Below are 18,456 nucleotides of genomic sequence, written 5' to 3' on the forward strand. Positions count from 1 at the left end.
GATCTTTCTTGCCCTCTGAAGTCCCCTCCCAGGAGCACAGGTCCTAATCTGATTGCTTTTTTTTTTCTTCCTACCCAATTATGTGTGTATCATTCTTACAGCCTTGGAGTCTTTCCGCCAGTTTCCAGTTAGTTTTCAGTGAGAGTTGCTCCACATGTAGATGTATTTTTGATGTGTTTGTGGAGGGAGGTGAGCTCCATGTCCTCTTACTCTGCCATCTTGACTGATCCCCTTTGGTAGTTTTTAAAACAACCCAAATAAAGACCATCTATATTCGCCCTCTTTATTTTCACTTCCATAGAAAAATCTTTAATCTAACAATGAACAACAGGATATCTCTTTCTGGTAGGCAAAGACAGTAGGATTTCCTATATGTCAATGAACTATTTGGTGAAATTCTTAATAATTGTTCCTTCTTTTTAATTTACTTATAAAAAGAAAAGGTTATGTATTACTTAAACTTATCTAGGCCCTAGTTCTTATTAGTAAATAGCAACATGAACTTTATTAGCTGCTTAATAAAATTTCAAAAGTAAAAATGATTAAAAAGCAACCATAAGGTTTTTTTCATTCTTCTGTATAATTATATTTACCTAAGTAATTTAGGCTTGCTTTTGGATAAACTGCTTTGTGTTTATTTTTCATTGCGTCTTCTACCCAATGAGTCCTGGTGAGGTACATTCCCTCCAGAAAATATAATAATCGATAATAAGAAGGATTTTGGAAGAAAATGATTAATGTTAACAATGTGACATTGACTTAGTTATTTAATTAGCAAATGTTAAATATCTTCTATACCTGTATTTACTCACCCACAAGTCCTAAAAGAATGTAGGCAATAATGAACAGTATGAAGATCATGCAGCACAGCACATCTGTACAACTCCTAAAGACAAAAAGGAATAAAGAGTTAAAAGCATCCTGAGAAGACTCACATAGCATCCATTTTCCTCCCTCTTTTGGACTTAATGTGTCTCCCCCAATTCCCTATGTTGAAACCTAACCCCCAAGGTGATAGCATTAGAAGGTGGGGGGGGGGAGAATTAAAAGGGGTACAAAATAACTTATTGTTCAGTGCAAAAAAATATAAGAAGGGAGAAAAAGACAATAACAACAGTGATGTGCCATTTTATACCTAATAATTCTGAAAGGTAGATCGGATGCATTTCTGCAATCAAAGACTTTAGCAGCAGGGAGTGGTTATAGTTCCATGATTCAGGAAGTTTCCCCAGAGCTGTTAGTATTTATTTTCTTGATTCTTTATTTGTAAAATGTTTTTAGAGGTTAGAGTACACCAACATCAAGAAACTATTTTTTATTTGAAATTGTAATTTAAGCTATTTGATTTTCTTCATGCTTCCCAATACATGGTATAATAAAAAAAATTAGCCATTTCCATTCCCCTCTCTCTCCATTATCTTTCTACATGCACATTTAAAGGGTACTATTATTAAATAAAGGATTGACTACATAAGCTTTCTATGAGGAATAGAGTTGCACTATTTGAACAACAATGTCTATAATGCATTAAGAAATGAAATGCGTCTAAACGGTAATTTTCCAGCTATTCTGAAAGCTGGATATTGTGAAATGAGGTTTAGAGAAATTTTAGCTCATAGAGACTTGGTTATTTTCTAAGGGATCACAAGTCAAACCAGTATCCAGTAGGATACTCAGGTTTTCAACTAAAGTATTTCCTATTTCTAATATTAAATTTTGTTCAGCTCATAAGTGGTCTAGAAGGTCAAAACTATGTCTTGAAAGTATGAAACAATACAATCATTCTTTACTTGAAACTTAATGAAGAATCTATTAGTAAAGAAAAAGATCGACCTATTTGACAGGATTAAAAGATGCGCATGAGAATTTTCATAGCAAAAACTTCTTGTTCTAGAGCGCATATGGATATGGTCCAGTCTTTTAGCACAGGCAGGCAGAAGTTACATTCTATTTTTAGTGGTGGTAGTAATAATAATAACGAATGATAATTGTACAGTAACAGACACAGTAATACCTTACACATTGATAAAACCCTGTTATACCTTTACTGCTCTCACAGAAATAACTTTGGTTTTTTAGGGGTAGTGAGGTAAGCTGACTTATGTAAGGTCCATGAGAGAGAGGTAGTTAGAGAGGCAGACAAATATCTACGTCTCCGATGCCTAAACTTTTTCATTTAGTGGCTATTCTAATATGATTACAACTTTCTAGAAAGACTCCAATTAGCCATATCTAAAACTCCACACACATCCTATTACTCTACCTCACAATAGGAAATGGATCCATCATAGGGAAAGCTAATCACAGTCAATGCAGAAACAAACTATCACTTGTTTAAGTCTAATTTCAACCCAGGAATTTTAAATTTCATTGGGACTGAAGAATTATGAGAATAATAAAAAGAGAAGAAAACAGGCACCCTAGTTTTCTTTGGTTAACAACCATTGAAGGCAAAACCTGATGGAGGTGAGGAGAGGATCTAGCTCGTGTGCATTTTGACACATCCTACTCAAGATCAGGTTCTCATCCTGTCAGGGCAGTTGCTAAATAGCCGGATACCTAATAACGAATGCCTGCAGGTGAGGAACTAAAGGAGAGAAAACTAGAACAGTGGTATGTTTTTACTAGAAATCTTGAAGTTGTCAAAGCCCTGTACGTAATGGTAACTACCAAGGAGACAGGGATGTAACCAGAAGCCCCAGACAGGCTGGCCAGCATCCTGTAATATTATATCTATAATATGTTTATATCTACATAGTTACATTGTATATAATATATACTATAATGACAATATCATACAGTATTATAACGTTTTCTTCTCATACTATGTAGTAAGCACAGAGAGAAGCACAGAGAAACTTAAAAACATACTAGAAAGATGAATAAAAGAAACTTAAAAACAGAGCACGAGGAAAGAAGCAGAAACACCCCCCCCCCCCCAATTTCTAAAAAGTAAAACCCACACTCCTCGGCTACTGGCCCTGATGAATGGCATCAGTCAGGGTTTGGTTCCATGTGGGGTTTTACATTATCATTTCTCTTTCTTTTTGGTGCCAAGGACACACTACAGCCCCAGGGGCTACTGTGTACCCACACAACCTCTCTCTACCCCTTCCCCCAGCAGTCTCTCACCACAGTGGGACAGCATTTCTCAGTAACTCACACCTTGAGATGTTTGGGGATTCTATTCTGGGACTAGGCAGGATAACGTATTCAAGTCTGCTTTGCTTTTCTGGAACTCTGCTTTAGAGAAATAGCAGCCGATACCCCATGGCCAGACTGGTTAATTTCATCTTATTTAAGCATGGAATAATGTTGAACAAAGTGAAAATTATGGAGAATTCAAGAGTTTCAAAAAGTAGGAAAGTTTTTCTAGATGAAACATTCTTATTTCTGAAATTTTTCCTATAGTGATTTGATTCCCTTTGCTGTTTAAAAATTTTTCTTTTAAAAATAGGTGTGTGTGTGTGTGTGTGTGTGTGTGTGCGCGCGCGCGCGCGCTTTCAGATAATTACAGTTATCTGTCATTTTTTTCCCCATTAACTCATCTATTTCTCTCCACTTCCTCAGATATATTCCCTACTGGAAAAAATTCACTGCTTAGAAAATTCTTGGGAAATTGAATATGAAGAAAATATAAAATATAGCTTGGGCACCATTTTGGGAGTCAGAAACATAGCAGAAGCTTAATTCAAATTTTAGAAGTTACAGCACATCATCATTGATTCTTTGATTTCAAGGTATCTTTACAATCCCAAGTATTCTGTAGAAAATGAGTTATTTTTTAAAAACCAAGTACTTAATTTGGATAATTTTGAATACTCTTAAGATAGCTATTGAGGTAACTGGGTGATACAAGCTCATGGTTTAAAATCATTCTGAATCATGTTCTAGCTAGAGGCCTGTCATAGCTGTACATTTTCCTCAGTTGGGTCCATTTTCACTTTTACAGTAAGAACCACTATAAGAACCACTGTACTAACCTAAAAATGGGTTGCATCCCACTGAGTTCTAGAAAGAAGATTAAATATACCTGAACCCTCTCCCCTACCCTCCCTCCAAATCAAAGTCCAATTTTTTCAGAACAAGCTGCTTACACTCACGTTATAAGAAAGTTATTCAAATTTTTATTCAGATTGAGCTGTCCTGGCGTAAAAGTATTTTCAAAAGTTAAACTAGAAGTACCATTGCTATCTTACATCTATTTTTCCAAATTGCAATATGAATAGGATCCCAATTATATAATCATTTGCAGATTTCCCTTTCCTTCCTATCTCTAACCCACAAGTACAGAATGCCTACAGTCACCTCAACTTGAAGTCCTGGGAGTTTCCTTTGACTTTCTCTTTTTCATTGCTTATCTTTCATATTCAGTTGATAAGTTCTCTTGATTCCTTCTCTCTGATGTGTCTTTCATCCACCCCTTCCTTTCTATTCCTGCTGCCTGGACTTGGTCCACATTCTCTTAACCTCTCTTCAAACTATTACTGTGGTCCCTTAATTGGGCTCCTGCATGTAGTCTCTGCCTGATCCAAATCATTCTGCACATCACTGATACCACTGATAGGGGACAATGTCACTTTATTATTTTAAAAATTGCAGTGCTTCTCCACCACCTGTTCAATAATTTCCAAATGTCTTAGCTTTATGTTTAAGAACCTACAGATTTAATCCTAGTTCAAGCCCCAGACTACCTTTCTAGCTTTTCTCCCTCTATTCATCTCAATGTGCTTCAACCAACTTGGACTTTTTCACTCATTGAATACACCATGAAATCTCCCTTGACCACACTCAGGGCTCTCTGTTCATGGTCCTTTTAGACTCATCCTCCTGGGATATCATATGTCCCAATTTGTAGGAAACAGCCAGGGTTTACACCTATTACCCTGAAGTAACAATTAGCAATGCTCCCTTTTACTATGAAAAGTGCCCCAGTGTGGATCTCAACCCCATCTACTAAAATCCCATTCTTCATATGGTCGGATTCCCTTCCTCTTCTAGGGCTGAATAACATTCCATTGTATGTATATGCCATGTTTTTTAACCCATTCATTTGTCAATGAACATTTAGGTTGTTTCCACATCTTAGCTACTGTGAATAGCGCTGCAGTGAACATGGGAGTGCAGATATGTCTTTGAGATCCTGATTTCAATTCTTTTGGACAACGTGGATAAACCTAGAGAAACTTATGCTAAGTGAAGTAAGCCAATCACAGAAAGACAAATAACTGCAGGATTCTACTAATTTGAGATATCTAACCCCTGGTGGTTGCCAGGGGCAGGAGAGAGGGGCAAATGGGGAGTCACTTATTCAACGGCAATAAGTTCCAAGTATGCAAGATGAATAAGTTCCAGAGATCTGTGGTACAACATTGTGCCTATATGTTTAACACCACTGTATTGGGCACTTAAAAATTTGTTAAGAGGGGAGAGCTCAAATTAAGTGTTCTTACCATAATTTAAAAAAAAAACACATAGCATGGAAGACATGATAACCACTGCAAGGCTGCAATATATAGGAATGTATTTGTTCAAGTTCATAAGTTATTTGCATTTAAAATTTTGCTATGAATAAGCTTAATACAGGTATTAAATACATGATTGTAAATGTAAAATTTTTTTAACTTAAAAAAATTAAAGGAGGGGCCTGCAAGATGGCGGAAGAGTAAGACGTGGAGATCATCTTCCTCCCCACAAACACATAAAAAATAAATCTACATGTGGAACAACTCCTACAGAACACCTGCTGAACACTGGCAGAAGACCTCAGACTTCCCAAAAGGAAAGAAACTCCCCACATACATGGCTGTGTGGCTGACAGGGTCTTGGTGCTCTGGCTGGGTGTCAGGCCTGAGCCTCTGAGGTGGGAGAGCCAAGTTCAGGACACTGGACCACCAGACCTCCTGGTCCCACATAATATCAATCAGCGAGAGCTCTCCCAGAGATCTCTGTCTCAATGCTAAGACCCAGCTCCACTGAACGACCAGCAAGCTCCAGTGCTGGACACCCCATGCCAAACAAATAGCAAGACAGAAACACAACCCCACCCATTAGCAGAGAGGCTGCCTAAAATCATACCAAGTTCACAGACACTCCAAAACACACCACCGGATGCGGTCCTGCCCACCAGAAAGACAAGATCCAGCCTCATCCACCAGAACACAGGCACCAGTCCCCTCCACCAAGAAGCCTACACAACCCACTGAACCAACCTTACCCACTGGGGGCAGACAACAAAAACAACAGGAACTACGAACCAGCAGCCTGCGAAATGGAAACCCCAAACACAGTAAGTTAAGCAAAATGAGAAGACAGAGGAATACGCAGCAGATGAAGGAGCAAGCTAAAAACCCACCAGACCAAACAAATGAAGAGGAAATAGGCAGTCTATCCGAAAAAGAATTCAGAATAATGATAGTAAAGATGATGCAAAATCTTGGAAATAGAATGGAGAAAATACAAGAAAGGTTTAACAAGGACCTAGAAGAACTAAAGAGCAAACAAACAGTGATGAACAATACAATAAATGAAATTAAAAGTTCTCTAGAAGGAATCAATAGCAGAGTAACTGAGGCAGAAGAACGGATAAGTGACCTGGAAGATAAGATAGTGGAAATAACTACTGCAGAGCAGAATAAAGAAAAAAGAATGAAAAGAATTGAGGACAGTCTCAGAGACATCTGGGACATTAAATGCACCAACATTTGAATTATAGGGCTCCCAGAAGAAGAAGAGAAAAAAAAGGGACTGAGAAAATATTTGAAGAGATTATAGTTGAAAACTTCCCTAATATGGGAAAGGAAATAGTCAGTCAAGTACAGGAAGTGCAGAGAGTCCCATATAGGATAAATCCAAGGAGAAACACGCCGAGACACATAGTAATCAAATTGGCAAAAATTAAATACAAAGAAAAAATATTAAAAGCAGCAAGAGAAAAACAACAAATAACATACAAGGGAATCATCATAAGGTTAACAGCTGATCTTTCAGCAGAAACTCTGCAAGCCAGAAGGGAGTGGCAGGACATATTTAAAGTGATGAAAGGGAAAAACCTGCAACCAAGATTACTCTACCTAGTAAGGATCTCATTCAGATTTGATGGAGAAATTAAAACCTTTACAGACAAGCAAAAGCTAAGAGAATTCAGTACCACCAAACCAGCTTTACAACAAATGCTAAAGGAACCTCTCTAGGCAGGAAACACAAGAGAAGGAAAAGACCTATAATAAAAAAACCCAAAAAATTAAGAAAATGGTAATAGGAACATACATATCAATAATTATCTTAAATGTAAATGGGATAAATGCTCCACCCAAAAGACATAGATTGGCTGAATGGATACAAAAACAAGACCCATATATATGCTTTCTACAAGAGACGCACTTCAGACCTAGGGACACATACAGACTGAAAGTGAGGGGATGGAAAAAGATATTCCACGCAAATGGAAATCAAAAGAAAGCTGGCGTAGCAATTCTCATATCAGACAAAATAGACTTTAAAATAAAGACTACTGGGCTTCCCTGGTGGCGCAGTGGTTGAGAATCTGCCTGCCAATGCAGGCGACACGGGTTCGAGCCCTGGTTGGGGAAGATTCCACATGCCGCGGAGCAACTGGGCCCGTGAGCCACAACTACTGAGCCTGCGCATCTGGAGCCTGTGTTCCACAAGAGAGGCTGTGACAGTGAGAGGCCCACACACCGCGATGAAGAGTGGCCCCCGCATGCTGCAACCAGAGAAAGCCCTCGCACAGAAATGAAGACCCAACACAGCCAAAAATAAATAAATCAATTAATTTAAAAAAAAATTTAAAAAAAAAAGACTATTACAAGAGACAAAGAACAACACTACATAATGATCAAGGGATCAATCCAAGAAGAAGATATAACAATTGTAAATATTTATTCATCCAACATAGGAGCACCTCAATACATAAAGCAAATGCTAACAGCCATAAAAGGGGAAAGCAACAGTAACACAATCAGAGTAGGGGACTTTAACACCCCACTTCCACCAATGGACAGATCATCCAAAATGAAAATAAATAAGGAAACACAAGCTTTAAATGATACATTAAACAAGATGGACTTAATTGATATTTATAGGACATTCCATCCCAAAACAACAGAATACACATTTTTCCCAAGTGCTCATGGAACATTCTCCAGGATAGATCATATCTTGGGTGGCAAATCAAGCCTTGGTAAATTTAAGAAAATTGAAATCGTATCAAGTATCTTTTCTGACCACAATGCTATGAGACTACATACCAATTACAGGAAAATATCTGTAAAAACTACAAACACATGGAGGCTAAACAATACACTACTTAATAACCAAGAGATCACTGAAGAAGTCAAAGAGGAACTCAAAAAATACCTAGAAACAAATGACAATGAAAACATGATGACCCAAAACCTATGGGATGCAGCAAAAGCAGTTCTAAGAGGGAATTTTATAGCAATACAATACTACCTTAAGAAACAAGAAACATCTCAAATAAACAACCTAAACTTACACCTAAAGCAATTAGAGAAAGAAGAACAAAAAACCCCCAAAGTTAGCAGAAGGAAAGAAATCATAAAGATCAGATCAGAAATGAAAAACAAATGAAGTAGACGGTAGCAAAGATCAATAAACCTAAAAGCTGTTTCTTTGAGAAGATAAACAAAATTGATAGACCATTAGCCAGACTCATCAAGAGAAAAAGGGAGAAGACTCAAATCAACAGAATTAGAAATGAAAAAGAAGTAACAACTGACACCGCAGAAATACAAAGGATCATGAGAGATTACTGCAAGCAATTATATGCCAATAAAATGGACAACCTGGAAGACATGGACAATTCTTAGAAAAGCACAACCTTCTGTTCCTGAACCAGGAAGAAATAGAAAATATAAACAGACCAATCACGAGCAGTGAAATTGAAACTGTGATTAAAAATCTTCCAACAAACAAAAGTCCAGGACCAGATGGCTTCACAGGCGAATTCTATCAAACATTTAGTGAAGATCTAACACCTATCCTTCTCAAACTCTTCCAAATTATAGCAGAGGGAGGAACACTCCCAAACTCATTCTACAAGGCCACCATTACCCTGATACCAAAACCAGACAAAGATGTCACAAAAAAAGAAAACTACAGGCCAACATCACTGATGAACATAGATGCAAAAATCCTCAACAAAATACTAGCAAACAGAATCCAACAGCACATTAAAGGGATCATACACCATGATCAAGTGGGGTTTATCTCAGGAATGAAAGTATTCTTCAATATACGCAAATCAATCAATGTGATACACCATATTAACAAAGTGAAGAATAAAAACCATATGATCATCTGAATAGATGCAGAAAAAGCTTTTGACAAAATTCAACACCCATTTATGATAAAAACCCTCCAGAAAGTAGGCATAGAGGGAACTTACCTCAACATAATAAAGGCCATATATGACAAACCCACAGCAAACATCATTCTCAATGGTGAAAAACTGAAAGCATTTCCTCTAAGATCAGGAACAAGACAACGTTGCCCACTCTCACCACTATTATTCCACATAGTTTTGGAAGTTTTACCCACAGCAATCAGAGAAGAAAAAGAAATAAAAGGAATACAAATTGGAAAAGAAGAAGTAAAACTGTCACTGTTTGCAGATGACATGATACTATACATAGAGAATCCTAAAGATGCTAACAGAAAACTACTAGAACTAATCAATGAATTTGGTAAAGTAGCAGGACACAAAATTAATGCACAGAAATCTCTTGCATTCCTATACACTAATGATGAAAAATCTGAAAGAGAAATTAAGGAAACACTCCCATTTACCACTGCAACAAAAAGAATAAAATACCTAGGAATAAACTTACCTAAGGAGACAAAAGATCTGTATGCATAAAACTATAAGACACTGATGAAAGAAATTAAAGATGATACAAATAGATGGAGAGATATACCATGTTCTTGGATTGGAAGAATCAACACTGTGAAAACGACTCTACTACCCAAAGCAATCTACAGATTCAGTGCAATCCCTATCAAACTACCACTGGCATTTTTCACAGAACTAGAACAAAAAATGTGACAATTTGTATGGAAACACAAAAGACCCCGAATAGCCAAAGCAATCTTGAGAAAGAAAAACGGAGCTGGAGGAATCAGGCTCCTGGGCTTCAGACTATACTACAAAGCTACAGTAATCAAGACAGTATGGTACTGGCACAAAAACAGAAATATAGATCAATGGAACAGGATAGAAAGCCCAGAGATAAACCCACGCACATATGGTCACCTTATTTTTGATAAAGGAGGCAAGAATATACAGTGGAGAAAAGACAGCCTCTTCAATAAGTGGTGCTGGGAAAACTGGACAGCTACATGTAAAAGAATGAAATTAGAACACTCCCTAACACCATACACAAAAATAAACTCAAAATGGATTAAAGACCTAAATGTAAGGCCAGACACCACCAAACTCTTAGAGGAAAACATAGGCAGAACACTCTATGACATAAATCACAGCAAGATCCTTTTTGACCCACCTCCTAGAAGAATGGAAATAAAAACAAAAATAAACAAATGGGACCTAATGCAACTTAAAAGCTCTTGCACAGCAAAGGAAACCACAAACAAAACGAAAAGACAACCCTCAGAAAGGGAGAAAATATTTGCAAATGAAGCAACTGACAAAGGATTAATCTCCAAAATATACAAGCAACTCATGCAGCTCAATATCAAAAAAACAAACAACCCAATCCAAAAATGGGCAGAAGACCTAAATAGACATTTCTCCAAAGAAGATATACAGGTTGGCAGCAAACACATGAAAGAATGCTCAACATCATTAATCATTAGAGAAATGCAAATCAAAACTACAATGAGATATCATCTCACACTGGTCAGAATGGCCATCATCAAAAAATCTACAAACAATAAATGCTGGAGAGGGTGTGGAGAAAAGGGAAGCCTCTTACACTGTTGGTGGGAATATAAATTGATACAGCCACTATGGAGAACAGTATGGAGGTTCCTTAAAAAACTAAAAATAGAACTACCATACGACCCAGCAATCCCACTACTGGGCATATACCCTGAGAAAACCATAATTCAAAAAGAGTCATGTACCAAAATATTTATTGCAGCTCTATTTACAATAGCCAGGACATGGAAGCAACCTAAGTGTCCTTCAACAGATGAATGGATAAAGAACATGTGGCACATGTATACAATGGAATATTACTCAGCCATAAAAAGGAACGAAACTGAGTTACTTGTAGTGAGGTGGATGGACCTAGAGACTGTCATACAGAGTGAAGTAAGTCAGAAAGAAAAAAACAAATAATGTATATATTTTTAAAATCATTAGACATAAAATGTATCACAAACTATACCAGTAAGTCTCTTTCATTTCAATATGCGATACTCAGAACAGCATCTTAATAGTAAGTCTGGGAGATATTAGGCAATTCTGTTCAGGAATTGTCCCTGTTTTTTTTTTTTAATAACAAAGTATTACAACGCAGCATACATAATGGGTGTCAGTTCCTACTACTATCCTCTTTCCTTCCATTCTGAGATAAAAGTTCATGGAAAACCCAAATTTCCCCCCAGATGTAAGTCCTTCCTCCTCAGGGTTTCACAAAACCTCCCCAGCAATTTTTTCAATGGCTATTTGTTAAGTGTCTGCTATTTGCTCCTATGGTGAGATATGTGTATGGGGGGTGGGGGGCAGGATGGATGGGTGGTAAACCAAGACTGTTAGGGGGAGGAAGGAGATATTAAAAAAAAAAGAAGAATATGATCCTAGCCCTCAAATACTCATTTCATGATTTAAGGGGAAAAAAAAGATAAACACATCTAAAAGATTAATGTTAAAAAATACAGTTTAAAATGCAGAGGCAAAAATAAGTACTACAAGTAGGAACGTTCTAGATGGTTAGAGTAGAAAAAGCTCAGTGTGAGCTAGAGTATGTGAGCACTTTAATTACAAGGGATGGGTTAAACTTTTGAATTATGGAGAAGATTATGACTGGCTGGGGAGAGAGGTCCATTCTAGGCAAAAAGAAGTATAAGAACAAAGGTGCAAAACAAGTATGGCTGATGGGGATGAGAAAGAGACCAGGCTAGCTAGAATCCTTATTCAGTAGAAATTATAAAACAGACCAGATTAGTATTACAGAGTCAAAAATATTAACCTGTTCTTTTATTTTCATAATATTTATTTGGTACCTATTTTGTACCAGGTAGTACATACTATAAATACAGTAGTGAGCCAGACAGATAAGGTGCCTTCTCTTATGAAGCTCACAATTTAGTGTGGGAAGCTAGCAATAAATAAGTAAAGGTCAACACATAAAATAATGACAGATTGTGTGGTAGTGACAGAAGTGCTAGGAAGGAAACAAACATGATACTATGAAAGAGTATAATAAGGACACTATGAAAGAGTAGGGAAGGACTCTCTAAAAAGGTGGTGGGTACCATACTTTTTTGATTAAAATTCATATGGAACCACAAAAGACCTTGAATAGCCAAAGCAATCTTGAGAAAGAAGAACAAGGCTGGAGGAATTATACTTCCTGATTTCAAACTATACTATTACCAAGCTATAGTAATCAAAACAGTATGGTACTGGCATAAAAACAGACACATACACAAATGGAGCAGAACTGAGAGCCCAGAAATAACCCCCCAAATCAATGGTCAACAAATATTTGACAAGGGAGCCAATACTACTCAGTGAGGAAAGGAGAGCCTCTTCAATGAATGGTGTTGGGAAAATGAAATAACCGCATACAAAAAAGTGAAATTCGATCCCTATCTTACACCACTCACAAAAATTAACTCAAAGTGGGTTAAAAACTTAAATGTAGGACCTGAAACTGTAGAACTCCTAAAAGAAAACATAAGGAAAATACCTCCTTGACACTGGTCTTAGCAACAATTTTTTAGATATAACATCAAAAGCACAAGCAACAAAGGCAAAAATAAGTGGGACTACATCATACTGAAAACCTTCCCCACAACAAATGAAACCATCACAAGATGAAAAGGCAACCTACAGAATATGAGAAAATATTTGAAAATCATATATTTGATATGGGATTAACATCCAAAAAATATAAAGAACTCATACAGTTCAAAAGCAAATCCAAACAATCCAATTAAAAGTGAGCAGAGGATCTAAGTAGACATTTTTCCAAAGAAGACATACAGGTGGCCAACACATATGTGAAAAGGTGTTCAACATCACTAATCATCAAGGAAATGCAAACCAAAATCACAATGAATTATCATCTCATACCTATTAGAGTGGATACCATCAAAGAGGCAAGAGATAAGTGTTTCTAAGGATTTGAAGAAAAGGGACCCCTTGTGCACTGTTGGTGGGGATGTAAATTGATGCAGCCACTATGGAAAACAGTATGGAGGTTCTTCAAAATATTAAAAAAAGAACTATCATATGATTCAGCAATCTCACTTCTGGGTATGTATCCAAAGGAAATGAGACAGGATCTTGAAGAGATATCTGCATTCTCATGTTCATTGTAGTATCATTCACACTAGCCAAGACACGGAAACAACCTGTCAGTTGAATTAATGGAAAAAGATATGGTATAATTCTATACAATAGAATATTATTCAGCCATCAGAAAGAAGGAAAACCTACCATTTGTTCCAACATGGCTGGAGCTTGAGGACATGATGCTAAGTGAGAAAAGTCAGATAGAGTAAGACAAATACTGTATGATATCACTTGCATATGTAATTTAAAGAAGCTGAACTCTTGGAAACCAAGTAGAATGGAGGTTACTGAGGGCTGTGGGTGTGGGGAGTGGGGAGATGTTGGCCAAAAAGTACAACTTGCAGTTAGAAAACGAAAAAATTCTGGAGATCTAATGTATAGCATAGTGATTATAGTCAACAATACTGCATTATATACTTCAGAGTTCCTAAGAGACTAGCCTTAAATGTTCTTATCGCAAGAAAGAAACAGTAATTGTGTGATAGGAAGGAGGTATTAGCTAACACTTCAGTGGTAATCATTTTACAACATTTAAGTGTATCAAATCAACACATTAGACTTATACAATGTCATATATCAATTATATCTCTCTTTTTTCTTTAATAAATTTATTTATTTGCTTGTTTTTTATTTTTGGCTGTGTTGGGTCCTCCTTGCTGTGCACAAGCCTTCTCCAGCTGCAGCGAGCGGGGGCCACTCTTCACTGCAGCGCACGGGCCTCCCATCGCCGTGGCCTCCCCTGCTGCAAAGCACGGGGTCCGGGAGCGCAGGCTTCAGTAGCTGCAGCACGCAGGCTCAGTAGTTGTGGCTCATGGGCTTAGTTGCTCCACGGCATGTGGGATCTTCCCAGACCAGGGCTCAAACCCATGTCCCCTGCATTGGCGGGCAGATTCCTAACCACTGCACCACCAGGGAAGGCCCCAATTATATCTCAATAAAGCTGGATTGAAAAAATAAAGAGGTGGTGGGGGTTGTGTTTTAGGCAGAAGAAACAACAAATGCAAAGGCCCTGAGGGCAGGTGAGACCAGGATTGCCCTGGGAACTGACAGATGGTCAATATGAACAAAACATAGAGGAGATTGTGTCCACCTAGAGGGGTGGGATAGGGAGGGTGGGAGGGAGACGCAAGAGGGAGGGGATATGGGGATATATGTATACGTATAGCTGATTCACTTTGTTATACAGCAGAAACTAACACACCATTGTAAAGCAATTATACTCCAATAAGGATGTTAAAATTAAAAAAAAAAACAGAGGAAAAGGGAGATAGCAGTACAAGAGGAGGTTGGTACAGCAGAATGACTGACTAGTCCTCAGTTTGAACTTGTTTATCAAGGAAATCCACAGTTACAGTATTTTATATGTTTAAGGACTTGACAGTTCATGACTCATTTTGACGTTTATATCTCATCTGGATTGTTACAACCACTCTGTAAAGTTGACACAGAGCTGTTACTAACACATCATTTTACAAATTAGGTAACTACTGACTACAATTTCAGTTTATTTTCTACTGAAAGTTCTTGAATAGAGTAGTAACATATCAAAAGCAGTATCTTAGTTAGATATATTTGGCACCAGAAAGGGGAACAAATTGGAATGAAGTATGTGGTAAGTGCAGAAGGATGAGTTAGGGAAATGAGGGCTGAAATAGGATGGTGGCAAGACAGAAGAGAATGAAATAGGGCCAGTCCTGCTCCATCAGCACCACTGGTCTCCCACGAACATCTGTTTTCCTGGGTCGCCAGGATACTGTGAAGATAAATGCCACAGCATGGAGAGAGTTTACGGCTCCACAAAGACGCTTCATAGACTGGAATAGATGTGAATGAATTTCTCCCTAATGGTTTCTAACACAGAAGGAGAAAGGGATGCTCACACATCTTTGAGCAACAGATCTTATATTTATCTCTCCTACGGTCTTCAAAGCACTCTGTTCCACTTTTTTATTATATCAACTTGATAAAAGTATATTTTCTCTGAGCTTTGGGAGATCAAAGATCTTATTTTTCAGTTTTCTGCTGTGAATGTGGTTAGGTAACATCTGTCTTTTCTGTAACGGACATAAAGGGTTGCTCTATTGTTGGTTTTAATCCCCAAGGGCCACATCAAAAGAGAGCTGGCCTTGAACGCTCCTAGGTGTGGATGTCCATTATTAACAAACTATGTGACAAGTTAGTGAACTGTGTTGTCTCTAGCTCTTGTCAATTGCATGCAATAAGCGGGCAAAGACAGGGTAAAGGACAAGGATGCAAAGAGAAAAGTGACAACTGAAGGCAAGAAAAAACCAAGAGAAAAATAAGCTGGAGAGAGATTTAAGGAAGAAAAAAATGAGAGGAAGGAGTAGGCTCCTGGTTAAAATCAGAAGAATCAAGGTAAAGGTTGAAAAGGAAAAAGGTAAAAGGGAAAAAAATCAGAGAAACAGGATCAAGAAAAATGTAGAGAAAGAGCCGTTATGGTATAAGAAAAGGAAAACAAAGTATACAAAGGTCATACATGAGAAAGTTTACTGAAATCTGCTTGAGTTTGAAGAAAATCTAAAAGCAGATACACACATCCAATTATAAAATTAGTATTTCATATTCTGTGAAAGGAGGTAATGAGGTGGGTGATGGTTATTAAATAACCTGAAATTTAATTTCTCTACTTTTACTTTTTAGTTTAAGTAATTCTAACAGTCAAATAATAAAGGTTGTACACCAGAGAAAAGTTTAAGGACATTTGTTCTTTGTATCTATTGCTCCCCTCATTTTAAAACACTTATAGTTAATTCCTTTCTAATACAACTATTATCTGTCAGTTACCTACAAGCCACTCAACAAACCTAATATGTCTCTTTCTGTGTCTCTTATTAATACACTTGGCAAGCCTACCAAAACTTCATGTCTGTGCAGGCTAGTCCCAGAAGAGTCACAGTTAGGACAACCTCCAATCTAATGCTAATTAACTCTGGATAACAGGAAACATGCCAGCATTATCGTTCATACTTCGCTAGGAAAGCTGTGTGTGTTCAGTAGCTCTTTGTTTCAAAGGCTGGAAGATTTTCAGACTTTCACCCTTACTTTATCTTTTAGCGCCTGGATAAATGTGCCAGAGTGTGTGGAGAAGCAGCCTGTCTTTAGATTTTAATCAACTCTAGGGTTGCAGTAGCAGCAATAACAGCAGCTGAGATACTCTCTAAAGACTTACGAAGGCTAAAATGAAATATGCTGGGCACAAAAAAGGCTTGAGTTCACCTAAACTAATGCAAATATTTGGGACGATAACTGGGAATCCTAAGACTGTCTTAGCAATCATCAAATAACTGAACCATCCCGGATTCTTTTATTTTTTTTTTTTAATTTTATTTACTTATTTATTTATTTTTGGCTGTGTTGAGTCTTAGTTTCTGGGCAAGGGCTTTCTCTAGTTGTGGCAAGCGGGGGCCACTCTTCATCGCGGTGCGCGGGCCTTTCACTGTCACAGCCTCTCTTGTTGCGGAGCACAGGCTCCAGACGCGCAGGCTCAGGAGTTGTGGCTCACGGGCCCAGTTGCTCCGCGGCATGTGGGATCTTCCCGGACCAGGGCTCGAACCCGTGTCCCCTGCATTGGCAGGCAGATTCTCAACCACTGCGCCACCAGGGAAGCCCCATCCCGGATTCTTGATCATCACTTCTGTTGAGCTCAATGGTAGCTTTTCTGAATTTTGATCCATCAAATTGATCTTAAATTTAGACAGCAAATTACTATTATTGCTTCATCTTAGTTTGTGTTCACTAAGAGCTTTTCTAGAAGAATAAAGTTGCTGAACTGCAGCTTTTAGTCATTCTTCCCTGCTTCATCATGCTGCAAACAGAATCACAGTCTGGGAATTTAGGTTCTATCTAAAGTTGTCTATCTGGCAAGTCTCTTAACAACCCCTTTAACTTAGTTTCCAGCACAAAGTTATTATTTCTATCCACAACACAGCACTGAGTGTAGAAGATGAATTATGCAACATTTGTTAGAGGATTTGTGGGGTTTTTTGGCCACACCATGCAGCATATGGGATCTTAGTTCCCTGACCAGGGATGGAACCTGTGCCCCTTGCAATGGAAGCACAAAGTCTTAACCACTGGACCACCAGCGAAGTCTCTATGCAACATTTGTAAAGCATGTAGAACTCCCCATAGAAAAGGGTGAGTTTGGAGTCTGTCCTGTGAATGTATGTTTAGAAAGGCACAAGGAGAAGCAGAAAACTGGAACTTTGACATAGATGAACTATAAATTATTACCACCATTATATATAAATCCATATGCAAAACTTAAATTATAAAAAAATAAGGCTTGGGACTGGAAAGAGTTTATACCAGTCTAAAATATCTTCGTTTTTCTAGTATCTAGAGTCTGAACTCTCCCAATAACATTTAATATTGGTTCTCATTTTACTAAGCAGAACACTAACATACATGATATACTTTCACTGTACCCCCAAACATGAATTTCCCAGGAAACCATAATTATTAATGGCTCCATCCTTAAACTCCTCTCTCACTTGGTCTTCCAGAAAAAGCTCTTTCATATGCATACCTCTTTCAACTCTTCTGTTCCTTCTCAGTCTTCTTCATGGACTCTTCTTTGTCTGCCTTCATCTTAGTGTTGGCATAATCTCAGTGTTCTCTTGTGATCCAGCTCATCTTTCAATTCTATCTGCTTATCTAAGGGGATCTCATCTGTATCATCGTTTCCAAGGCTTCAGCCATGAAGAGCCTTAACCTTTCTCCTGAGTGCTAGCCCCTTATTTTTAAATTCAAATGTCCAAAATTGAATTTACTATCTATTGCTCCCAGAGGTCTAAAAATTTGCTCTTTTCCTTATCTATTATCTACCACCCACTCTTTCACTCAAACTACAAATCCTGCCATTCTCGACTCCTCTCTCATCCTCCACATCTGCTTGATTGACAAGT

At 37.8% G+C, this 18,456-nt stretch overlaps 1 protein-coding gene across 1 annotated transcript in view; it reads right to left on the reverse strand.

Moving 5' to 3' along the window:
- SLC44A5 (solute carrier family 44 member 5) overlaps window positions 1–18,456 on the reverse strand; it is a 372,145-nt gene that overhangs the window by 94,158 nt on the left and 259,531 nt on the right. The window contains exon 3 of the mRNA XM_068538021.1: window positions 813–886. Coding sequence (XP_068394122.1) covers window positions 813–886 — 74 coding nt within the window. The remainder of the gene's footprint in view (window positions 1–812; window positions 887–18,456) is intronic.

Source organism: Eschrichtius robustus, chromosome 3, assembly GCF_028021215.1.
Source record: "Eschrichtius robustus isolate mEscRob2 chromosome 3, mEscRob2.pri, whole genome shotgun sequence".
Lineage (NCBI taxonomy): Eukaryota > Metazoa > Chordata > Mammalia > Artiodactyla > Eschrichtiidae > Eschrichtius > Eschrichtius robustus.